Source organism: Gymnoscopelus braueri, assembly GCF_963280865.1.
Source record: "Gymnoscopelus braueri genome assembly, chromosome: 19".
NCBI classification, from domain to species: Eukaryota; Metazoa; Chordata; class Actinopteri; order Myctophiformes; family Myctophidae; genus Gymnoscopelus; species Gymnoscopelus braueri.
The window spans coordinates 1,757,910-1,783,655 of NC_137621.1; the positions used below are offsets into that span (position 1 = coordinate 1,757,910).

General features: G+C 46.6%; 4 protein-coding genes across 4 annotated transcripts in view; 3 read left to right on the forward strand and 1 right to left on the reverse strand.

Annotated features, from left to right (window-relative positions):
- alkbh1 (alkB homolog 1, histone H2A dioxygenase) overlaps nucleotides 1–800 on the forward strand; it is a gene marked incomplete at its 3' end in the record, with an annotated part of 15,482 nt that extends 14,682 nt beyond the window's left edge. Inside the window, exon 6 of the mRNA XM_080413472.1 lies at nucleotides 1–800. This exon is cut by the window's left edge and continues 728 nt beyond it. Within this exon, the coding sequence (XP_080269598.1) occupies nucleotides 1–800 (800 nt within the window).
- A 3,845-nt stretch (nucleotides 801–4,645) lies between these two features.
- LOC308074142 (unconventional myosin-Ic-like) lies at nucleotides 4,646–7,753 on the forward strand (the record flags this gene model as incomplete). The annotated part of the gene is made up of 1 exon (XM_080413474.1): nucleotides 4,646–7,753. The coding sequence occupies one exon, from the start codon at nucleotides 4,646–4,648 to the stop codon at nucleotides 7,751–7,753; it is 3,108 nt and encodes a 1,035-aa protein (XP_080269600.1).
- Nucleotides 7,754–11,456: 3,703 nt separating this feature from the next.
- On the reverse strand, nucleotides 11,457–13,631 carry LOC308074143 (E3 ubiquitin-protein ligase LRSAM1-like; the record flags this gene model as incomplete). The annotated part of the gene is made up of 1 exon (XM_080413475.1): nucleotides 11,457–13,631. The coding sequence occupies one exon, from the start codon at nucleotides 13,629–13,631 to the stop codon at nucleotides 11,457–11,459; it is 2,175 nt and encodes a 724-aa protein (XP_080269601.1).
- Nucleotides 13,632–16,122: 2,491 nt separating this feature from the next.
- On the forward strand, nucleotides 16,123–25,332 carry LOC308074598 (amine sulfotransferase-like; the record flags this gene model as incomplete). Its single annotated transcript, XM_080414102.1, has 6 exons — nucleotides 16,123–16,288; nucleotides 18,236–18,441; nucleotides 18,819–18,945; nucleotides 22,582–22,676; nucleotides 22,920–23,100; nucleotides 25,204–25,332. The coding sequence occupies 6 exons, from the start codon at nucleotides 16,123–16,125 to the stop codon at nucleotides 25,323–25,325; spliced, it is 897 nt and encodes a 298-aa protein (XP_080270228.1). The 3' UTR covers nucleotides 25,326–25,332.
- Between the last annotated feature and the right edge of the window lie 414 nt (nucleotides 25,333–25,746).

Here is a 25,746-nt window from a genome sequence, read left to right on the forward strand (position 1 = left end):
GCCTCCAGGACCTCCAGGGGTCTGGGCAGAGCCTCCAGGGGTCTGGGCAGAGCCTCCAGGGGTCTGGGCAGAGCCTCCAGAGCCTCCAGGGGTCTGGGCAGAGCCTCCAGGGTTCTGGGCAGAGCCTCCAGGGGTCTGGGCAGAGCCTCCAGGGGTCCGGGCAGAGCCTCCAGGACCTCCAGGGGTCTGGGCAGAGCCTCCAGGGGTCCGGGCAGAGCCTCCAGGGGTCTGGGCAGAGCCTCCAGGGGTCTGGGCAGAGCCTCCAGGGGTCTGGGCAGAGCCTCCAGAGCCTCCAGGGGTCTGGGCAGAGCCTCCAGGACCTCCAGGGGTCTGGGCAGAGCCTCCAGGGGTCCGGGCAGAGCCTCCAGGGTTCTGGGCAGAGCCTCCAGGGGTCTGGGCAGAGCCTCCAGAGCCTCCAGGGGTCTGGGCAGAGCCTCCAGGGGTCTGGGCAGAGCCTCCAGAGCCTCCAGGGGTCTGGGCAGAGCCTCCAGGGGTCTGGGCAGAGCCTCCAGAGCCTCCAGGGGTCTGGGCAGAGCCTCCAGGACCTCCAGGGGTCTGGGCAGAGCCTCCAGGGGTCTGGGCAGAGCCTCCAGGGGTCTGGGCAGAGCCTCCAGGGGTCTGGGCAGAGCCTCCAGGGGTCTGGGCAGAGCCTCCAGGGGTCTGGGCAGAGCCTCCAGGGGTCCGGGCAGAGCCTCCAGGACACAGACCCTCCCAGAAGGACAGACGGTGGACAGACAGACACAGAGAACGTGGGACAGAAGAGACAGAGGAGTGAGTCCAGTGAAACAACAGATCTGTAAAACACACACAGAGTGAGGCTGCGTCTCAGGAGCCTGGGATCAGACCTGAGCTTTCTTCTTTCTCACTTCGCCTCCGTGGCTTCTGATTGGTCCGTGGGTGGGGGGGGGGGGGGGGGGGCGGGGTCACTTCCTGACTTGCTCACGTCATTGAAATAGGAGTCTAATAGGACTCTGGTTTTCAGACTGAGGAGCGAAGTGAGAAAAAGACCAACGTAGTGAATCAGTCTCATCTCAGCTCCTCATCGCTGTGGTCCTTTTGTGTGTTTTTTTTCCCCCGTTCATTATCGCCCTACTCCATCATAACTACAGCGGCACACAGAAGCATCAAAAATAGCAGATCTACAAGCTGGAAACGCGGCGCGAAGCGACGCGTTTCCAGCTTTGTAGATCTGCTATTTTTGATGCTTTTGGATTTGAATGCTGAAAAAGTAACAGTTTCGGAACATGAGGTTTACACCCCGACAGAGACTAGATGGTAAATGCCGGCTTTATCCAAAGTGCATTACACTCACTCGCACACACACACACACGTCACACACACACAGATTTATATTTGGGGATTACATTTTTGCAAGTGGCACAAGCTCTGCTCAATGGTTACTGCTTAACCTTTTCAAGACCGAGAACGCATCAGTGTAACCACTTTAACCATTATTTCACACTTTGGCGATTCAAAAATAGCAGATCTACAAGCTCGAGTGCCGCGCTATGAGCTTGTAGATCTGCTTTTTTTATTTTTGAAAAATAGTGAACAATTGTGCAAATCTTTGAATACATGTATTTTTTTAAAGCAAACAAAACTCAAATCTTTGCCTCTGGGGGTCCCTGGAACAACATATTTTCAGATGAGGGTCCCAGACCAAATACATATAATTTTGGGGGTCCTTGACATGGACACGTTTGAGCACCACAGATATAGTCTTAATGGGTTGATGTAGTGGCGTAAAATAACCACTAGAGGGATCTCTAACCACTTGTGAAATGTATCTACACACATACACTTTATTTATTCATTAGCGTCTATTAGGATGCTAAACTACATTTCCCGGCCAATACATGTAAATTAATGTTAATAGAGACAATATCTGATCTGTCAGCTATCATAGTGTTTATTTATTTGACCTCTAGTCATGACAAAACAACAATAACACTTTGTTTTTTTAAACAAAAGAACTGGTGACTGTTGATATTTTTCTATTTTCTTTTATTTCAGTGTTTTGACTGTCATGAATGTCCCTTGAAATAAAGTGCTTGAAAAAAAAAGTGTTGGTGGTATGTGTGTGTGTGTGTGTGTGTGTGTGTGTGTGTGTGTGTGTGTGTGTGTGTGTGTGTGTGTGTGTGTGTGTGTGTGTGTGTGTGTGTGTGTATGTTAACAATATTTTACAATTAGAAAAAAGATTCAGAATGGGGTTAGGATTAGACCTTCTACTTGAGTAAGTGTACTTAGTTACTTTTCACCACTGCCTAATACTAACCTCTAAATTTTAGAGGTTAGTATTAGGGCAGTGGTGAAAAGTAACTAAGTACACTTACTCAAGTACTGTACTTAAGTACAATTTTGAGGTACCTTTTACTCCACTACAATTATTTGAAAACTTTAGTTACTAGTTACTTTGCAGATATAAATGATTACGTTATAAAACATACATTAACCACTTTAGCCATATTCTCTTCTGTCTCTTCTTATACATAGGCTATTTGAAAATAGCAGATCTACAAGCTCACAACTCATCACATCGCGACACGTTGCGAGCTTGTAGATCTGCTATTTTCAAACATTTTAGTACTTTTACTTTTGGTACTTTAAGTACATTTTGATACCAATACTTTTGTACTTTTACTCAAGTCAATTTTGAATTCCGGTCTTTTACTTGTAACAGAATACTTCTACATTGCAGTATTGATACAGTACTTTTCCCACCACTGGGATTAGGGTTAGATTTATCCCTGATTTATACTTTGTTTGCGTGCTGGTGTCGTGCACAGGAAAATAGCCGATCTACAAGCCCACAACATGATGCGTTGTAGGGGGTCCCCAGCTAAATGATAGTTCATATAAACCAGTTCAACCACTATGCAGCTTTTGTTTTAATTGGTTGAGTTTTTTGGGGGCTTGTTGTTTGTTTGCTTACATTTATTTCCTAAAAATTGGGGCGGCCATAGCTGAGTGGTTAGTGAGCCCGCCTAGGGAGCCAGAGGCCCTGGTTGCCCCAGGTACGATTCCAGGCCACGCCAGCATATGTGTCGATGAAATGAAATGTGTCCCTGAGCAAGACTCTTAACCCCTAATTGCTCACAGGCCCTCATTGGAAACAAGCCCGCAAGGACTTTCATGAACGTCCTGTTAAAAGGAATTATCCTTATCCTTATCCTAAACGTTTTCTTAAACCACTGGTTCTTAAACGTTTTCAAGTTTTTAATTTTTATTTTCAAACAGCAGATCTACAAGCTCACAATGTTGTGAGCTTGTAGATCTGCTGTTTTCAAAAAGCAGATGTATAGGGTTAGGACCCCCCCCCCCCCCCATACTTGATATATGAAAATATTGAAAAACTATTGCAATGTTTTTGGAACATTTGAAATATAATCCGCGGACAAATACATATTAATGTAAGGGTTTCCTTGACATGAAAATGTTTGCGAACAACTGGTTTAAACAACATTAAGAAGCTGGAAGCCCAAATAAGCAGCTATACTTTAGAAACAAGCCCCAAGAAACAGCAACCCACAACTAACAATATTTACAAGCGACCTAACAGGGGAAAAAAAAGAAGAAGAAAAAAGAAGCCCAAAGTCGCTTATAATAAGCAGACCTGGCAACACTGCATGAGAGCAGAGCAGAAAGTGGGAGTGAGGGAGACCAGCAGACAGACAGACAGACAGACAGACAGGCAGACAGGCAGGCGGGCGGGCAGGCAGGCAGGCAGGCAGGCAGACCCTTATTATGTTTAAACTCTATGAGACAGACAGACAGACAGGCAGGCAGACAGACTGCCTACAGGCAGCGCATCTGTGGATTTGTCTATACATAAAACTAGCTAAAACAAGCTGTAAGCTGTAGGTAGGGTAAATGTAAAGAGCATTATAAATATGTTTTATGATAGTAATAATTGCTATGCGTGTTCAGTAACGGGTCCCCGTCTCTCCAGCTCTGGAGATCTGGGAGATCCCTGAAGAATGCACAGAATCTCTCTGTGTGAGCCATCCAACTGATACTGTATCACATTGACCACATCAGATATCTCCATATATGGGCATAAAAGAGACAGAGGCAGATGGATACAGATATCTCCATATATGGGCATAAACGGTGTACACACACACACACACACACACACACACACACACACACACACACACACACACACACAGATACAGATATCTCCATATATGGGCATAAAAGGGACACAGAAAGACAGACAACTCGTAGGGTCCACCTCTTCTTAATCTGGTTACATCATCATTATGCCATGCCCAAATATGGAGTCCCTGGTGATGTCATCATCGTGCCATGTCATCACTGTGATGTCGGCTATGCCCAAATATGGTGTTCACTGGGTAGTGTCAGTGTGACACATCACGCCACATCATCATCATCATCTCCTCTATAAAACTGGAGTCCATAATAAACATGTCATCCATTACGTGTCTGTGACGTATGACTCCAAACTTGGACACGCTTTCAGCGAGATCACATCTCCACTGACTTCCATTCTATAGGTTTACGTTTTATAACGAGGACTCGGTCTACTGACAAAGACAAGCAGAGAGACAGACAGACAGACAGACAGACAGACAGACAGACAGACAGACAGACAGACAGAGGAAGAGAGGAGATGGAAACGATGGAGTCGTCCCTGACAGCCAGAGACCGGGTTGGGGTGCAGGACTTTGTGCTGCTGGAGAACCACACCAGCGAGGAGGCCTTCATGGAGAACCTCCACAAGCGCTTCAAGGAGAACCTCATCTACACCTACATCGGTCCGGTGCTGGTGTCCGTGAACCCCTACAGGGACCTGGACATCTACGGCGAGGAGCACACGGAGAGATACCGAGGGGTCAACTTCTACGAGGTCCCGCCGCACGTCTTCGCCGTGGCGGACAACGCGTACCGCTCCATGCGGGCCGAGGGGCGGGACCAGTGCGTCCTGATCTCCGGGGAGAGCGGCGCCGGCAAGACCGAGGCCTCCAGAAGGATGGTCCAGTACTACGCCGCCACCTGTCCCGCCAGCGACCAGGTCGGGACCGTCAAGGAGCGCCTGCTGCAGTCCAACCCCGTCCTGGAGGCCTTCGGCAACGCCAAGACGCTACGCAACGACAACTCCAGTCGCTTCGGGAAGTACATGGACATCCAGTTTGACCTCAAGGGAGCCCCCGTGGGGGGTCACGTCCTCGACTACCTGCTGGAGAAGTCCCGGGTGGTGCACCAGAACCACGGCGAGAGGAACTTCCACATCTTCTACCAGCTGCTGGAGGGAGGGGAGGACGAGCTGCTGGGGCGCCTGGGCCTGGAGAGGGACCCCAAACGGTACCGGTACCTGGTGAAAGGAAACTGTGCCACGGTCCACTCCATCAACGACCGCAGCGAGTGGAAGGCGGTGAGGAAGGCCCTGAGCGTGGTCGGCTTCAGTGAGGACGAGGTGGAGGAGTTGCTGAGCGTCGTGGCCGGCGTTCTCCACCTGGGGAACGTGGAGTACGGAGGTGGCGCGGGCAAGCATGGAGGCAACGCCCACATCACCACCGACACGCTGGTCACGTACCTGGCCAGGTTGCTGGGTGTGAACGGAGCGCTGCTGACCGAAGCGCTCACGCACAAGAAGATCATCGCCAGGGGGGAGGAGCTGATGAGCCCATTGAACCCGGAGCAGGCGTCTTTGGCGCGAGACGCTCTCTCCAAGGCCGTTTACGGACGCACCTTCACGTGGCTCGTCGACAAGATCAACGCTTCGCTGGCGTACGACGCGGACGCCGACGCCCGCGAGAACTGCTCCGTTATCGGACTGCTGGACATCTACGGCTTCGAGGTCTTCCAGCACAACGGTTTCGAGCAGTTCTGTATTAATTACTGCAACGAGAAGCTGCAGCAGCTGTTCATCGAGCTCACCCTCCGGTCAGAGCAGGAGGAGTACGAGGCGGAAGGCATCGCCTGGGAGCCGGTGCACTTCTTCGACAACAAGATCATCTGCGACCTGGTGGAGGAGAAGTTCAGAGGCATCATCTCCATCCTGGACGAGGAGTGCCTGAGGCCCGGCCACGCCAGCGACCTCACCTTCCTGGAGAAGCTGGAGGACACCGTCGGAGGCCACGCCCACCTCGTCACCCACAGGCTGGCCGACGGCAAAACCCGAAAGTCGTTGGGTCGCAACGAGTTCCGACTGCTGCACTACGCCGGGGAGGTGGACTACGACGTCAACGGATTCCTGGACAGGAACAATGACCTTCTCTTCCGGAGCCTGAAGGAGGTCATGTGCGCGTCGAAGAACACGATCCTGAGGCGGTGCTTCGACAAAGAAGAGCTGACGGACAAGAGGCGCCCGGAAACGGTGGCCACGCAGTTCAAGGCCAGCCTGGCGAGACTCACGGAGATCCTGGCATCCAAGGAGCCGTCGTACGTCCGCTGCATGAAGCCCAACGACTCCAAACAAGCTGGACGCTTTAACGAACCGCTGGTCCGTCACCAGGTCCAGTACCTCGGGCTGATGGAGAACCTGAGGGTCCGGAGAGCCGGCTTTGCCTACAGGCGGCGCTACGAGGTCTTCCTGCGGAGGTACAAGTCTCTGTGTCCGGACACCTGGCCCTGCTGGCGGGGCAGGCTGGCCGACGGAGTGTCCACGCTGGTCAGACACTTAGGATACAAGCCCGACGAGTACAAACTGGGCAGGTCCAAGATCTTCATCCGCTTCCCGAAGACGCTGTTCGCCACGGAGGACGCGCTAGAGACGAGGAAGCACGGTCTGGCCGCCAAGCTACAGGCCGGGTGGAGAGGATACAGCCAGAAGTCCAAATACCAAAAACTCAGAAACTCTGCGATCGTGATCCAGACGTGGTGGAGGGGCGTCCTGGCCAGGAGGAGAGCGCAGCGCAGGAGACGAGCCGCCGATGCCATCCGCAGGTTCGTCAAGGGCTTCGTCTACCGCCGTGAGCCGCGGTGTCCGGAGAACGAATACTTCCTGGATTACATCCGCTACCGGTTCCTCGTGAAGCTTCGCGGGAGCCTGCCTAGGAACGTACTGGACAAGAGCTGGCCCACGCCGCCGACCGCACTCGCCGAGGCGTCGGAGCTCCTGCGTAAGCTGTGCATGCAGAACATGGTGCGGACGTACTGCGAGAGAATCAGCCCCGAACAGAAGCACCAGCTGGAGCAGAAGGCCGTCGCCAGTGAGATCTTCAAGGACAAGAAGGACAACTACCCGCAGAGCGTGGCCAAACTGTTTGTCAGCACGAGACTCGACGTGGAGCAGATCAACCCCAAGGTGCTCCAGGCTTTGGGCGATTATGAGAAGATGGAGTACGTGGTCCCGGTCATTAAGTACGACAGAAGGGGCTACAAAGCCCGGCATCGCCAGCTGCTACTGACCGCCAAAAGTGCCGTCGTCTTAGAGAACGGCAAACTCAAGCAGCGCATCGACTACGGAGCTCTCACCGGCGTCTCCGTCAGCTCTCTCAGCGACGGCCTGTTCGTGCTGCACGTGTGCCGTAGCGGCGATGACAAGAAGCAGACGGAGAAGAAGGGAGACGTGGTTCTGTGGAGCGAACACGTGATCGAGACGGTGACGAAGGTGGCCGTCTACGCGGACAAAATAAACGACGTAAACGTCAACCAGGATGGGAGGATAACGTTCACGGCGGCTCCGGGAAAAGAGGCGGTCATTGACTTCGCCGTCGCGGGGTCACGGTTACTGGTGGCCAAGGCCAAGAATGGACACCTGTCCGTAAATGTCCCCCAGGGTTGATTTTGACAGTAAATATTGATTTAGTTTAGTCTTTTGAATAAAATCTGAAAAGTTGTAGTTCCCTCCTGTACGATCCATAGCCTAAATCTGCAACCTCACAATGTGATGAGATGCATTGTGAGCTTGTAGATCGACTATTGTCGAATAGATACAGTATGAAATGGGATTTACTTGATTAATGTATGAATCTATAAATCTACAAAATAACGTAGTAATTTTAGGGGAGTACAAAGAATAATATTTGCCTCTGACATTTTGAGGAATATAATTTACAATTTAGGCATTTAGCAGACGCTCTTCATCAATTTACAGTAAGCAAGGTAAAACACGAGGTAATACATCAAATGCATAGAAATAGTAATCTATATAGGATCATAGGTAAACCAAGAACCTATCATCAGTCTAACAGTAGAATATCAAAAAAATCAATAATCTGTACATTGAAACTATACACACTATAGGGTGCCAGGTCTACAATGGCCTGTCATCTGTCTACATAACTAAATTAGATGTTAGCCTTTAGATAGCATAGATAGCATGAGTATAATGTAGCCTGAATTTTCGTTTGGTTGAACCTGAATGCGAGGCTAGTGATTTATGGGCTGAAGCCAGGCTAGGTATAATGCATTGAAAAAATGAAATCCCCCCCTCTTTGTGTCAAACACAGTAGATTTTAAAATGGTATTATTTGTTTTTAAAGCCCTTAATTGTTTGGCTCCACCTTACATATCGCTGCTGTCATGCAGAAACCTTGTATCCACGCGTTCCTCATAAATTCATGTCTTACTTCGTCATACTGTGTCACCCGAAAGTAGCAAAAATAGCCGATCTACAAGCTTACAACGTGCATCGATGAGACACGTTGTGGGCTTGTAGATCAGCACTTTTTTTGCTATTTTTGAATATATTTTAAAGTAAAAGTGAAAGCGGTTAAGTGTGTCTGTGGGTTTTATAAATACTAGAGGTTCGAGCGGCTACTCGGCCCTCACACCTACGCCGCACCGCCAATCCCTCTGAGATCTGTATCTGTCAGTCCTTGTCCCTTTTATGCCCATATATGGAGATATCTGATGTCATCAGTATATGCCCATGTATGGGCATGGCCCCTTTTCTGCCCATATATGGAGCTGAGGGATTTGTTTGCACCTGACGCCATGACGACACATTGAGGTTAGACAACACACTCCATATTTGGGCGTAGCTGCATTGGGAACTCCTTATATGGTAATGATTGAACCAATGGAAAGTATTAACGAGAGCTGTGGTTTCCACCCGACATCTGTTCATATTAGGTGGTTTTAACTATCCTGAGCAGCAATTTAGTCAACATTGGTTGTTTTTAAATGTGCTCATACCAAATAACATGGACCACTTGATTTTACAGCAACTAATTTCATTTCATTTCAAAACCTTTATTTCAACTTGAACATTGAGATCACCCTCATGTTCAGCCATGTCCAGTGTACAATAGATAAGCATCAAATAAATAAACAAAATAAATCACAGCACAAATAGAAACTTTATCGAGTTTCACAATGAAGTAGGCAATTAAGTTAACCCATCTGTGTCATTTAAAATTGTAGCTATTAAAAAAGCAGATATACAAGCTCATAGCGCGTCACTTTGACGCACTGAGCTTGTAGTTATTTTATTTTATTACTCAAATATTTGCTTCTGGAGGTCCCCATGGAACAAAAATATTTTTGAGATGTGGTCCGCGGCCAAATACATCATTTTTGGGGGTCCTTGACATGAAAAAGTTTGAGAACCACTGATATAGAAACATAGGTATTTCAGAAAACTGTTAGAAGACATTCTCAGAATCGGCCTCAGGTCTTAATGGGTTAAAATGACCATCCATCCATACACCACAAAGATGAATGTGTGTACATTATTAAAGCACACATAACAGACCCCTGGGTGGCTGCTTCAGAATCACATCACACCAACATACTGTATGCACAAACATGTTTTTTGCCACTTGGATCCAGTGCACTTTGTTGACTGGCGTCCCCCAGGGCTTAGTGTTTAGAAGAGTTAGTGTGGAAGTGTCCTTGAGCAAGACGCTGAACCCCTAATTGCTCCTGATGAGCAGGTTGGGGCCTGGCATGGTTTCCGCCGTCATCGTGTATGAATGTGTGTGTGTGTGTGTGTGTGTGTGTGTGTGTGTGTGTGTGTGTGTGTGTGTGTGTGTGTGTGTGTGTGTGTGTGTGTGTGTGTGTGTGTGTGTGTGTGTGTGTGTGTGTGTGTATGTAATGCACAATCTATGTAAAGCGCTGTGGATAAAAGCGCTATATAAATGCACCATTTACCATCCCAAATTGGAATTGTTGAGGGAGATCTGTGGAGTGCATTTCCAGAAGCTCTTTCAAAGACCTGCTCCGAGTCCAGAGGTAGGCTACTCCCATGTAGTGCAGCACAGTGGTTCTCAAACCTTTTTTAATATCAAGGACCCCATAACTCTCAAATGGAACCATTTGTACACTCTGAGAGTTACACACCCATAAAGAGCCATTTTGAACCCCCTCAAGGAACCATGAGGGTCCCTGGACCACACTTTAAGACCCACTGGTATAGCAGAGTGTTTCCAGTGAGTCAACACCCTGACTCTGTTTGACCAGAATGGAACAGAGCCTTCATTAGTATCATTGTAACAACCAGAATGGAACAGAGCCTTCATTAGTATCATTGTAACAACCAGAATGGAACAGAGCCTTCATTAGTATCATTGTAACAACCAGAATGGAACAGAGCCTTCATTAGTGTCATTGTAACAACCAGAATGGAACAGAGCCTTCATTAGTATCATTGTAACAACCAGAATGGAACAGAGCCTTCATTAGTATCATTATAACAACCAGAATGGAACAGAGCCTTCATTAGTATCATTGTAACAACCAGAATGGAACAGAGCCTTCATTAGTATCATTGTAACAACCAGAATGGAACAGAGCCTTCATTAGTATCATTGTAACAACCAGAATGGAACAGAGCCTTCATTAGTATCATTGTAACAACCAGAATGGAACAGAGCCTTCATTAGTATCATTGTAACAACCAGAATGGAACAGAGCCTTCATTAGTGTCATTGTAACAACCAGAATGGAACAGAGCCTTCATTAGTATCATTGGTTAAACCCGTGAAGGAAGTCAGTAAGTAAGGAAGAGGCCCATTTTCTTTGCAATATGGCTGCTGTGCAATAGAGCCTATATTTGGTATTTCATGTTGAGAGTGCGTCTCTCCTAAAGCACTTCCACGTATGACCATAAGGGGGCCTTAACTCATTCAGTGCCAATGATGTGTAACATGTAAAAACAGTGTTTTCAGTGTTTACGCTAGAGGGCGCTCTTCACCAACCTATGAGTGATCCTATGACTTCAGGAGAAGAGCAGACCTGATATAACAGCCCCGTCCATCTAATGTTAAAGGATTTAGAAAAATACATTTTTCTCTGCTTTCTAGTTTATTTTCTGTGTTTTTGGCAACAACAAGCTATAACGGAGGGTCACAGTGACATGCTTCTCCTTCTCCAATGGAAGCAGAGACACTCCTCCGTCCTTTGTGACACTCGTTGTGTCGATCGTCCTGGAGCGAAATATTCGGTGTCTCTTGAAAGGTTAGTAAAAATGCTCAAAAACGCTGCCACTGGCTGCAGACTGCTCTGAAAGAACCCTGAAGGAGTCGCTCCAGAGGCATTACGTATCAGTGTTGGTAGAGACGCACGTGCTGGGAGATGTTGTTACGACACAGAGGACAGTCGTGCAGAGCGTCGTGCAGAGCGTCGGCGCACAGCCGACAGCAGCAGATGTGACCACACGGCAGGAAGATGACCTGAGGCGCGGCGTCCATGCAGACGACACACTCACCAGAACCACTCAGTCCCTCCACAGACTCACCCGGTCCCTCCACAGGCGGTGCAGAAGGAGATTGAGCCCAGGAAGAAGCAGCCTCTTCTTCCCCTGCCCGCTGCTTATCGTCGCTGTGTGTTGCAGAGAGACGGCGCTGCTGCCTGGCCCAGTCCAGCAGTGCTTTCTGGACACCCGCCTCACTGACGCCCAGCTTGCCGAGGTCAGAGGCGTTCATGCGGCGCAGGACTTCTCCGCCGGTCACGTGATGGTGAGCCAGGACGGGCAGGTAGCGTTGAGCCGACAGTTCAGACAACAGGGCGACTAGCGCCGGGTCCACACCGGCCTCCTGCACGCGCAGTGCCGGCGGCTTGGACTCCAGCAGCCTCTGGTACTGGATCATCCAGTAGTTCTGCCGGCTGGAGGCCGACGTTCGCTCCATCTCGACCAGAACCTGCTTCAGCTCCGTCTCCCTCTCGTCCTTCTGCTTCAGCAGCTGCTGTAACGAGTGACTGAGAGCTGGGCGCTGCTTCTCCAGAGCCTCCCGCAGGTTCTCCGCGTCCAGGTCGCATCTCTTCAGCTCCAGCTTACTCAGCTGCATTAACCGGGCCTCTATGAGCCCGATCTGCTGGCGGATGTATCCGTGCACGCCGTCCTTTTGCAGCTGCAGGGCCTGGAAGGCGACCTTCTGCATCTCCTCCTCTTCCAAGATGCGGCCGATGGCCTTGGACTTGTCCAGTCGCTGGAGAGAAAGGGCCCAATCGAGTGTCCGGTCCAAACTCTGAGCACTCCTGCAAGCCTCGGAAACCACGCTCCGTCTGCGGCGGTCGTTGGCCTCCTGGAGGAGGTTCATGGCGCGTCCGTCCGACAGCATTTGTTGCATTGCCGCCGCAACCTCCCTCTTCCTCAGGGAACTGGCTTCCTCTTGCGTGACGGCGGTCAGCCGTTCCACGCGGATCCGATCTTCTTCCAAAGCCCGAAAGGTCTCGGCATTCCTCTTCTGTTGGTCGACGTCCGTTAGCCTGTCGCTAAAGCCGTCCTCGGCCCGACGGACCGTCTCCAGCAGGGACAGCCTGTCGGCCTCCTGGACCTTCTGCTGCTGGGAGACGCCCTGCTCCACACGCTCCTGCTCCAACCTCACTGAGTGGAAGAGGTCCTCCTTGCGGGCGCTGCTCACCAGGAGGAGCTGAGCCTGCGCCTTCCGCGTCTCCTCCGCCAGGCGGCGCTCCGCGGCCAACATCTCCTTGTGCTTCCGCTCCTTCCTCTCCTCGTACTCGTCGAAGTTGCTCTGCCACGCCTGCTCCGGACTGCCAACGCCGTCAGAGTCGTTCTGCCGCGGCTGTTTTCTGCAGTCGCCGCCGCTACTGCTGCTCTCCAGCGCCGGCAGGAGATACAGAGACGGAGGATGGTACTCCTCTCCCAGCTCGGCGCACAGGAACCTCTGGATGTCCTCGGTGCCGCCCGCGCACACGCTGGCCGCCGGATACGACATCTCGCCGGCGTCGAGTGCGAGGATCTCCAGCGTGCGAACGCGGCCAAGAGATTTGGGAAGACGGCGAACGGCGTTGTCGCTCACGTCCAGGATGCGCAGGCTGCCCAAGCGGCCCACCGAGGACGGCAGTTCGCCGAGGCGGTTCGCCTTGACGTCGAGCGTCTGCAGGAGATGCAGGTCACCGATGGAGTCCGGCAGGGACTTGAGCTGGTTTTTGGCCACGTTCAGAACCTGCAGTGACGCCAGGTTCCCGATGTCATCCGGGAGGGACGTCAGCCTATTGTTATGCAGATCGAGTACCTTTATAGTAGCCAGAGTGCTGATATCACATCTTTTGGGCAACAGGGACTTCAGTTTGTTGCCGTGGAGGATAAGAACCTTCTTCCGAACAACGTGGCAGACAGAGAGGGCGCTGGACGGCACCTCCGAGAGCTCACAGGCTGAGATGTCCAGGATGTCATCGGCTCCCGCCACTTTAGACGCACACAGCTGATGTTCTAGTCGTTTTCTGGAGTCCTTGCTGGTGAAGAACAGAGGCATCGTCAAAGATGTTTGAACCGTTTGTACCGACGCTGTGGCTTCCTCCCGTCACACCTTGTCGAGTGACGTTGAGACTGTGTGTCCTATACTGTCTCTGATGTCATGATGTTTATATTTGGTGACATCATGGATGATGTCATACATATCCATATTTGGTCACGGCAGTGGAGGACGTCCATATTTGTTAAAGTGCATGACATGTTTTTTTTTATATTACGTTGACAACACGTTGCTTCACGACGGGTCGATCGATCGGCGAGTTCAGGTTTCGGTATCCAGCATTGGCTAGGATATTGTGTGGGTGAAATACGCTCCCTCCCCTTTCTCCCTTTCTCCCTCTCTCCCTCTCTCCCTCTCTCTCTCTCTCTCATCAAGACAGATACAGAGATCTCCATAAATGGTCATAAAATGGGACACAGACAGACAGATACAGAAATCTCCATATATGGGGATAAAAGGGGGATAGGCCCATACCCTAGGTGGGGTTGGTGAAAGGGCCTTTCTGTGTGGAGTTTGGATGTTCTCCCCGTGTCTCCTAGACCTAGGGTAGATACCCTCACAAAAGACATGCAGTAATCCTGGTCTCTATACTGCCTCCCCCTGGTCAGCTGATGGAGGGGAAAGGAACTGGTTGGATTAATGTGTTCCTTCCACGCGCTACGTCCTACCGGGGAAACTCCCTCCTGTCGGGTGACAAGAAGGTCAGTTGGCTCTCATGTATTGAAGGAGGCATGAGCTCGGCTCTGGGCTCTCCCTAGGCTGGCAGAGGGAGTGTAGCGCCCAGGATCACTTAGACAATTGGCACTGGGTGAAAATAAATTGGGGTTGCAAAATTGTGGGATAAAAAAAAGGGGGAATAGGCATGACAGATACAGAGATCTCCATATATGGGCATAAATGGGAAACAGACAGAAAGATACAGAAATCTCCATATAGGCATAACATGGATATATGTCTGTCTGTGTCCTAACCCCACTGTTAGAACCACTGCTGTGTCCTAACCCCACTGTTAGAACCACTGCTGTGTCCTAACCCCACTGTTAGAACCACTGCTGTGTCCTAACCCCACTGTTAGAACCACTGCTGTGTCCTAACCCCACTGTTAGAACCACTGCTGTGTCCTAACCCCACTGTTAGAACCATTGCTGTGTCCTAACCCAACACTAACCCAACACTCGCCCTCAGAGCCAATCAGAGCACATGACACGCGTGGCGAGGGAGGAGTTTGAGAAGACGCACCAGTTCCTGCGCGACGAGGAGGCGGACCCTGATGATGTCACTGAACTAGGAGGAGGAAGACAAGAGCCAGCGAATCAGAGACAAGCGGGACGGGCTGAGCGACACAGCGGTCTGAAGGACCTCCCCTTCCTCAAGGTCAGCTAGGACCACTGCTTCCCAAACCTTTTAGCTCGAGACCCAAAAGGGGAATTTGCAGATCTACAAGCTCACAAAGTGTCGCATCACGTAATATTTGACAATTTGGCCAATTTGGTATTAAAAAGGTCTTGAAATTGGTCATTAAATTGTAACGTTATACAGTACATGTGCAGATACCCTGTATACACTTATATCTTTTTATAAATATGTATTTATCAATCTGATAAAGATATATGTCATTTGTATGTTTGTTCATATTTGCTGCCAGCCAGCCTCCTGTGTGACCATTGGGTTGAACTAGCAGGTTAACCTTGTCGCCTCACAGATTTGTTCTTATAAACATTGTGCATAAACGTCACCACAATCCTGGTTGCCCGGGAAACGGAGCAAGCTGGGACCCAACTTACGGCTGACGTGATGACGAAAGGCGTAACCCCACCTTATGTGTATAGAACTATGTATTCTCTGTTTAAAACTTCAGAAGAATACATATATATATATGAAACCATGCTTTTCCGGCGCTTGTAAGATCTGTTCTCTGGAATAAACCCAAATCCTATTATAATGAGAAGTTTCCTCCATTTATTGACGTAATTAATTGCTAATTGCTCACAGGTTCTCATTGGAAACAAGACCGCAAGGACTTTCATGAACGACCTGTTAAAAGGAATTATATCTGACCGATAGATGGACCAGTATTTACTAGGGAAGAAAAAGCTATCAATTGGTTTGTTTACTGTTGAGTGAGAAAACAATGTTGCACATTAAGCTTGTCATCTGGGGACCCCCAGGCTGCCCACCCACTGCACCCACTTTGACAAAACCCTGGACTACAAAGACATGTCTGCTTGACCTGGAACAACCAGCATGTTATAACAGGCTGAGGTCCAGCTGCTTGTGAAAGAACCAGTGACTGCAGATTATTAAACCCGTAGCACCAAAGGTCAAACTAGCAGATAAACCACAACCTGTCCTCACCTGACATGTTATGAAATAACACAGCGTCTCACCGCAGTGCAGGGACCTTTTCGTACGGTTTCTTCATATCCCTATAGCCGCCTCGTTTAGTTGTTGTTTTTTATTGCATTTTGATCATAATTTGTGTTATAAAGTTATGGCTCAACAGGAATATAAACTTCTGGGCGACACTCTGTTCACCTACAAAGGGAGCGTTTTCCTGATCGACGAGAATCTGGACTTGACACCGGAAATCATCGACAATCTGAAGCACTTTGAAGTGAGAGATGACGACGTTTACCTGATCACTTTCCCCAAGTCAGGTGAGCACCGTCACTGTATGGGTTTAGTATGTCAAATGAAGCTCTTTTTGTTTTACCTGAGGCCCCATTCTAAAAAATAATGCCTTCTAAATCAGTAGTTCTCAAACTTGTTTGTGTCAAGGACCACCCAAAATTATATGTATTTGGCCACGGACCCCCATTTTTGTGCCAAAAGGTGTGTTATGTTCCTTTAAATGCTATACGGGCTAAAGCCGGGGTCCAACCTTTTATTCCTTGAAGCCCCCATTCTGATACAACTGAGACCCCCCCCCACACACACACACACACACACTCTCTTGTGTTCCTTCCAACATGTTAAAGGGTAAGACCACTTTGGTAGAGGTTTGGGTTGTGTAGTTACCTTGCCATGATGTAACTCCAAAGGTGGGCAAGAAATCAAAAATAATTGCTCCATTGATTAGAAATTGATAATTCAAAATATGCTCCTCATTGACTTACATTGTATGTACGGTAAAACAGCTCTCAAAGTCACTCTTTTAGCACATAAATGAACCCAAACATAGCTGATTCAGACAATATATAACATCACCAAACCCAGTACTGTTTGTTTTTTTAATAAAAATGTCAACTTCCTTGTACTGGGTTTGGTGATTTGGCACCAGATAGCAAATATGGAGCCAGCTACATGGCCTTGGTAGGGAAAGTACAGGCCCAAAAAGACATCACTATATGAATTTGACTGGTTAGATCGATAGTTCTAGATCATATCAATCTGGTCCACAAAACATATATATTTCTAACTCCATCAGGTGGATTTTGTGAAAGTAGTATTCTCACCAAGTCAAACATACAGAGCAGTATGTTTTATAAAATGAGTATTTACCTGTAGATCAGCTATTGAACTATGTATGAATTTATGTATTCTTTATTTACAAAAAAAAATGAAATCCTTTTTTTTGTTTTTATCTTTTGAAACATAAGCATAAGTCTAAAAAGGTGGCTCATTAGTGGCTTTTGGAATATTTCAATTAATGTTGTCTTGTTTCGTTAGACTGAAAAGGCTTGCCTGGCATTGCCACACATTCACCCACGATATCACAGTACGGTGGGTGAATGTGTGAGGGATCAGTCTGGCAAAACCAGGCCATTCAGTTTTATCTTGGTTGTTGCTTGCTGTGTCCGGAGCACATGGGTTCACAAACCTGTTCTCTCCAGACCCAAAACTATTATTTTGTATCTCCTTTGGACCCACTTATACAAAAAAAATTACATATGGATCAATTAGTCTTTTTTTCCCTTTTTTTTGTAGGTTTTGTGGATTTTTTGTAGATCTGCTATTTCTTAAAAACTATTCTGAGCTTGTTGAATGTTGCCCCTGACTAATCCATATCACAATAAAAGAAAGGAGAAAAAAAACTAAAACTAAGCCTTTTCATAAAATAAATGTTGGTGACTTTATAAAACTAATGAAAACTCAACTGAAATGTAAAATAAAAAGCAAACAAACTAATAAAAAGCTCAAACGAATGAGAATTACAAAACCATCCTAACCTCAGTGAGTTGTGTCTCCATAGAGACACAGTAACCTCAGTGAGTTGTGTCTCCATAGAGACACAGTAACATCATAGAGACACAGTAACATCATAGAGACACAGTAACATCATAGAGACACAGTAACATCAGTGAGTTGTGTCTCCATAGAGACACAGTAACATCAGTGAGTTGTGTCTCCATAGAGACACAGTAACATCAGTGAGTTGTGTCTCCATAGAGACACAGTAACATCAGTGAGTTGTGTCTCCATAGAGACACAGTAACATCAGTGAGTTGTGTCTCCATAGAGACACAGTAACATCAGTGAGTTGTGTCTCCATAGAGACACAGTAACATCAGTGAGTTGTGTCTCCATAGAGACACAGTAACATCATAGAGACACAGTAACATCATAGAGACACAGTAACATCAGTGAGTTGTGTCTCCATACAGGAACGGTGTGGACACAGCGCATCATCACGCTGATCTTTGAGGAAGACTTCCCAGAGATGAAGGACAGGACCACGTTCCAGTGGATGCCCTGGTTGGAGTACCAGTACAAAGGACTGGACTACAACTCCCAGCGCTCCCCTCGCCTCTTCTGTAGTCACCTGCACCAGCACCACATGCCCACAGGCCTGAGCAACAAGAAGGCCAAGGTCGGTCTGCAAAATACACATATAAAACAACAAGCACTGACGCATGGATCTGCACATGCAACCACAACTGCACCAATGCATGCCCACACATGCACCCACACATGCACCCAAATGCATGCACCCAGTGCATGCTGCACCCAAATGCATTCACCCTCATGCATGCATGCACCCACACATGCACCCAAACGCATGCTGCACCCAAATGCATGCACCCAGTACAGGCTGGACCCAAATGAATGCACTCTCATGCATGCACCAACAACACATGCACCAACACATGTACCAACACATGCACCAACAACACATGCACCAACACATGCACCCATTGCATGCACCAAATGCATGCATCAACCACTAACAGGAGGGTATAATTTCAGGTGATCTACGTGAGCAGGAACCCTAAGGATGTCCTGGTCTCCTACATGCACTTCTCTCAGTTCATGAGGAAGCTGGAGAGTCCTGCTCACTGGGACGAGATGATGGAGAAGTTCTTCACCGGATGGAGTGAGTCACATGTTTCCATTATAATCAGGTTTATAATCAGGAGCATCCCTAAATGGGGGATTTCATCATTAAAGCAAATTCATAAAAAAAGAGAAAATAGTCAATCTACCGATCAGCTATTTTTTCTTTTTCTTTTTCCCTATCAATTAATCATGAATTAATCATCCCATGAAGCCTTGATTTTTTTGTTTATGTTAGTGTCCGCCCGCTGTAGGAGACCTTACATTACATTACAGTCATTTAGCAGACGCTTTTATCCAAAGTGACTTACAATAAGTGCATTCAACATAGGTAGGCAAGAAAACTACTAATCACCAGAAGTCTTAGTGCATTCTCTTCTAAAACAAGCAAGAGTATACCTAGTGCTAAGGTAAAAGTGCAATATATCAGCTACCTACTTTCTTAAACAGATGAGACACATAGGAAATTCAAATGAGCAAGAGCTAAAACAAATAAGTGTCTCAAATAAACAAGATCCAATAAAACAAGAGCTCATACAAATTGACAGTGACAACAAGTAGGCAAGGCTAAGAGGAAGGATCAGGGTAGTGTTTCCTGAAGAGGTGGGTTTTCAGCTTGCGGTGAAAGATGGGCAGTGACTCTGCTGTCCTGACATCAGTGACTCTGCTGTCCTGACATCAGTGTCTCTGCTGTCCTGACATCAGTGACTCTGCTGTCCTGACATCAGTGACTCTGCTGTCCTGACATCAGTGTCTCTGCTGTCCTGACATCAGTGACTCTGCTGTCCTGACATCAGTGTCTCTGCTGTCCTGACATCAGTGACTCTGCTGTCCTGACATCAGTGACTCTGCTGTCCTGACATCAGTGACTCTGCTGTCCTGACATCAGTGACTCTGCTGTCCTGACATCAGTGACTCTGCTGTCCTGACATCAGTGACTCTGCTGTCCTGACATCAGTGACTCTGCTGTCCTGACATCAGTGACTCTGCTGTCCTGACATCAGTGGGGAGTTCATTCCACCACTGTGGGGCCAGAACAGGAAAAAAGCTGTGACCGTGTAAATCGGCCAGAAGGACCACTGAGCGACGAGGCAATCAGTCGCCCCGAGGCGGCAGACCGAAGTGGTCGGGCAGGGGTGTAAGGCAATGCAGAACTATATAAAAGAATAATATAAATTCCAAAACTCTTGTTAAGATTGGTCTCCTATTAACTACAATTAATATTGGATTATTGGCTCAGTAATGTGACCTTTTTAATACCTAAAAAAAAGAAAGAAAGAAAAGACCATTACTGCAACAAAAGTAATCAACAAACTATACTATACTGTAAAAACATTGGCCAAATTGTAAAATTCTATAAGAAAGAAGCACACATTTAGAAAATACTCGATCTACAAGCTCATAGCGCCTGCCAACGCTATTTTCACAATATTTATCTGTGGAACCGAGTCGAACAAGATGTAATGCCTCAACTCCCATAATTCCAAGTGCTTGTCAGGGTGGGGGGTCCCCAGCTCAAATATGATTATTTTGGGGGGTCCCCAGTTAAAATATGATTATTTTGGGGGGTCCCCAGTTAAAATATGATTATTTTGGGGGGTCCCCAGTTCAAATGTGATTATTTTGGGGGGTCGCGGCCTGAAAAGGTTGAGAACCACTGGTCTAAGCAAAGACTCAGAACACCTGCTCATATCAACCTGTGCTGTATCCAACATGTCAGTCATGTAAACAAACACACCATGTCATTATGCTGTATCCAACATGTCAGTCATGTAAACAAACACACCATGTCATTATGCTGTATCCAACATGTCAGTCATGTAAACAAACACACCATGTCACTATGCTGTATCCAACATGTCAGCCATGTAAACAAACACACCATGTCATTATGCTGTATCCAACATGACAGTCATGTAAACAAACACACCATGTCATTTACAACTAAACGTTGCTCTCAACAATGTTTTTGAAAACATTTGAGGTGAGAAATAGACGTGTTGTTTTCCGAGGCGACCGTACGCCAGCGCAACACTTATGGAATACTTTCATTGCCATAAGCAAGGAAATACTTAGTTTTTTTGTTACTTTTGGGTCTATGTATTAATCTATTTATTGAGTAGCCGTGTAATAAGCGGGATAATTGACGGGTCGCCGGTTATTATTAGGCAATCACCCCTAATCATTACATTACATTACAGTCATTTAGCGGACGCTTTTATCCAAAGAGACTTATAATAAGTGCGTTCAACATAGGTAGGCAAGGAAACCACTAATCACCAGAAGTCTTAAGTGCATTCTCTTCTAAAACAAGCAAACCAAACACGTACTGTGACTTTCATTCTATGTGGTTCTTATTGTCTCCGCCAGGCCGAAAGGCATGGCGAGAGAGTATGTTTTACCCCCTGTCCGTCCGTCCGTGTGTGTGTGTGTGTGTGTGTGTGTGTCCGTCCGTCCGTCTGTGAACAGCTAATCTCCCGCACCGTTGGCTTGATCGCAGCGAAACTGTGCACACATACTCCCTGGATGCCAATTCAGAACCTCTGCCCCAATTCTTTCACATGGGCCTGTTATAGCGCCACCAGGAGGCCGCCTTTTGCAAAACACATTTTTTCACAGTACTCCTACAGATTTTGTCCAAACATCACGCAAATCGGTATACAGTATCTCTATAGTCATTAAACGAAACTGGTCTTTCAGATTTTTCATATTCCATCCTGATTGGCTAAAAATGGCTACCAAAGTTTGCAGGACTGCTCCGTTTTGAACAAAATGCCTCAAATTATGCACACAGCATGAAATTTCCGTGAAACTTTGCACGCACATTCCCACTAGGCCGAGGAAGAAATGCCACTTGAAAATGTTCTAATCAGCCTCATGGTGGCGCTATAACAGGCCGATTCGTGTTTTTACCTATAACTGCACTGATCTGTGTAAAACTTTGTATATGCACTCCCTAGTGGTCAAGGAAAAACCTTTGCCCTGCATTTTTCACATCTGCCTTTTATAGCGCCACCAAGAGGCCGACTGATGTAAAACATATTTCTTTATATTACTCCTTCCGATTTTACACATGATCTCTATAGTCATGTGATCAAGACAGATCTGTTTCATTTTTCATATTCCATCCTGATTGGCTAAGATTCACATCTAAAGTTTGCAGTACTGGCTTGTTTTGAACAAAATGCTGCAAATCATGAACGCAGTGTCCGATTGTGGTCAAACTTTGCACACACATTCACACTGTTGAGGAACAAATGCTACCCTTTTAACATTGGCCTGTTATAGCGCCACCAGCAGGTCTTATTTAGCAAAACAATTAACAATTATTTTTAACAAAATGCCTCAAATCATGATGCAGCGTCCGATTGCTGTGCAAGGCCTAAGAAGAAATGGCACCCTTTTCACATTGGCCTATTATAGCGCCACCAGGAGGCCACAATAACCTACCTGACCTGGCGGATCTACTACAGTGTAGGTACATAGTAATGGCAACTGTTCTATATTAAGAGTAGCTTTTTCACTCCTTCGAACCGGACAATCACCCTGTCGGCTTTATTTATCAATAATGACAATAAATAAATAATTTATTTAATTTTGCATGGTGGACCTTACCACACTTGCATTTTTCTGCTTGTGCAATTTCTGATATTATGCCCTGTGTGTTCCTGTGCAGTGATTGGTGGATGCTGGTTCGATCATGTCAGAGAATGGTACAAAAACCACGACAAGTTCAACATCCTCTTCCTCACCTACGAGGAGATGATCAAGGTGATCGCGCACACACACACACACACACACACACACACACACACACACACACACACACACACACACACACACACACACACACACACACACACACACACACACACACACACACACACACACACACACACACACACACACACACACAGATTTGGAGTGTAATTTATAGTGTGTGTGTGTGTGTGTGTGTGTGTGTGTGTGTGTGTGTGTGTGTGTGTGTGTGTGTGTGTGTGTATGTGTGTGTAGGACTTGAGGTCGGTGGTGGTGCGTGTGTGTGAGTTTGTCGGGAAGAAGGTGTCAGACGCAGTGATAGACGACATCGTGAAGAGAGCCACCTTCAACAACATGAAGAACGACCAGAAAGCCAACTACGAGTTCCTACCTGAGGACGTCAAGGACAAGAGCAAGGGCAAGTTCCTCAGGAAAGGTAAACACCCTGCACCTACACAAACAACAATAATATCATATATTATAATACCATGAAATACTTGTGCTCAGTGACCAGTGGTGGACCAAGTACTCAACCCCATTACTTGAGTCAAAGATATATGTATAGATACTCACTCGCTCACTTATATTAAATAATATACATAACATGGACATGTATATAAGGTTATTACATGAGCACAATAAATGTGACTTAATTCATAATAGAAGACAAAGAACTTTGCCACACTCACACACACACACACACACACGCACACACACGCACACACACACACACACACACACGCTTCACTAGCTGTCCTAGATGCTTCCACCTGTACAAATTAAAGTCCATCCATACAGTCAACACAGAGGGTTTTACTGCAGCTATCTGCCATGATTACCCCTATAGAGGCCTGACCAGCATTATATATATATATATATATAGAGAGAGAGCTGTGTCACAAGCATAGACTGAATGTAAGAATGGAATGTGGAAGTTCTCTTTCTGTCTCAATGAGGAAGTTCCAATGTTTGGAACTACAGGAGGCAACATCCCACTTCGCGGCGAGATCAAAGCGTGATCTCTCTCTCTCTCTCTCTCTCTCTCTCTCTCTCTCTCTCTCTCTCTCTCTCTCTCTCTCTCTCTCTCTCTCTCTCTCTCTCTCTCTCTCTCTCTCTCTCTCTCTCTCTCTCTCTCTCTCTCTCTCTCTCTCTCTCTCTCTCTCTCTCTCTCTCTCTCTCTCTCTCTCTTTGTTGAAATGTGCTACACCAGGGGCGTAGCCAGAACGCTGGCAGCAGCTGGGCCTGGGCATTTGAGTGCCATGCGCGCGCGCCCGCACGGAGTTTTTTTGATACTTTATTTCGGTTTTAGGGTTAGGGTTGTTAGGGTTATTTAATTCTTTTTTTGCCGGAGTTTTTTGATACTTTAATTCGGTTTTAGGGTTAGGGTTATTTAATTAGTTTGGGGGGGCCAGCCCCCCAAACTCCTGAAATGCATCTATGAAATCTAAATTAAAAAATCTATTATTTATATTAATTACATTGAATTATTATATATTAATTATATTATTTATGTATATATTAACTGTTAATCCATTAGGAAGAATTCCGTTTTCAGATGAGCATAACAACATAAGAGTTATTCTTTAAATGGGCACACTATGTAATTATATTGATTAATAAAAAAACTTTTTTATATATATGCACTTATAAAAATGACTGAATATATTTAAAAAAAAGAAAGAAAAATAAATTGGGGTGGGCACAACGGCCAGGTGGGTGGGCCCAGGCCTACCTATGCCCACCCGTGGCTACGCCCCTGTGCTACACTAATAAAAGGACCTTGCCTTGTCATCCTGACACTTTACCACTAACCCAAATCATTCAAACAAAAGCTAAACCCATTGAGACCGGGAACGGTCTTAATGCGTTTAGCTTAAAAACGCATCTCTGTTATTTTAAGATTTCTTTGGCTATTCAAAAATAGCAGATCTACAAGCTCGTAGCGCAGCACTGAGTGCCGCGCTACGAGCTTGTAGATCTGCTATTTTGTCATTTTTAGTGAAAATGTGTGCAAATCATTTGTTCATTTTTAACTGTCAAATGTCTCTCAACAAATGTCTTTTTTTTTGTGAAAAACTATGTGTTGTTATATCAGGGGTTCTCAAACTTTTTCATGTCAAGGACCCCCCAAAATGATATGTTTTTGGCCGCCCACCCCCATCAATATACGTTGTTCCATGGACCCGCAGAAGCAAAGATTTGAGTTAAAAATCTTGTTTAAAAAAAATATATATATTCAAAGATTTGCACAAATGTTCAAGTTAGGAGCTTGCAGATCTGCTATTTTTGAATAGCCCAAAGTATAAAATAATGGTTATAGCTACAAATCTAGAATGCCACAGTATGCATTCCCGGTCTTAATGGGTTAAAAGATTAGATTGTATATATTTAGGATAGATACATGTTTTTACATGATAATTACAAACTTTTACCACGGACAGGTTGTCTGTGCACGGACATGTAGATGACCCCTGATAACCAGGGGGGGGGGGGGGGGGGGGACATGTTTTAACCCCGTGTTGTGTGTGTGTTCCTTTAGGAACCATTGGAGACTGGAAGAACCACCTGACAGTGTCTCAGAGCGAACGCTTTGACAGAGTTTATGAGGAGAAGATGAAAGACTTTCCTGTCAAATACATCTGGGACATCACTGACCTCTGACCTGTCTCACTGACTGTCCTTTTACATTATATTAAAAACAACAACATCACTGAACTGCCCCACTGAATGTCCTTTTTAATTATAATGTAAAAAAATATAATTCATTACGTTTAATAACATTAAAAAAGCATAAGAACAATAACAACAACTGTAGGGTTCATGTTAGTCTCTCTCTCTCTCTCTCTCTCTCTCTCTCTCTCTCTCTCTCTCTCTCTCTCTCTCTCTCTCTACAAACAGATAAGCCACAGGCTTCTAGCCAGCCGTGGCCCATCAATAGAGGGCGCTAGTGCGCCACACCACCTCTCCTAAACCTAGATCTTCCTTGAATAAATATTACTTTAAAAAATGTATTATAATATAAGAGTGAAATGTATAATCTACCATAACATGTAGATACAAAACGACAACATAGCAGGATTAT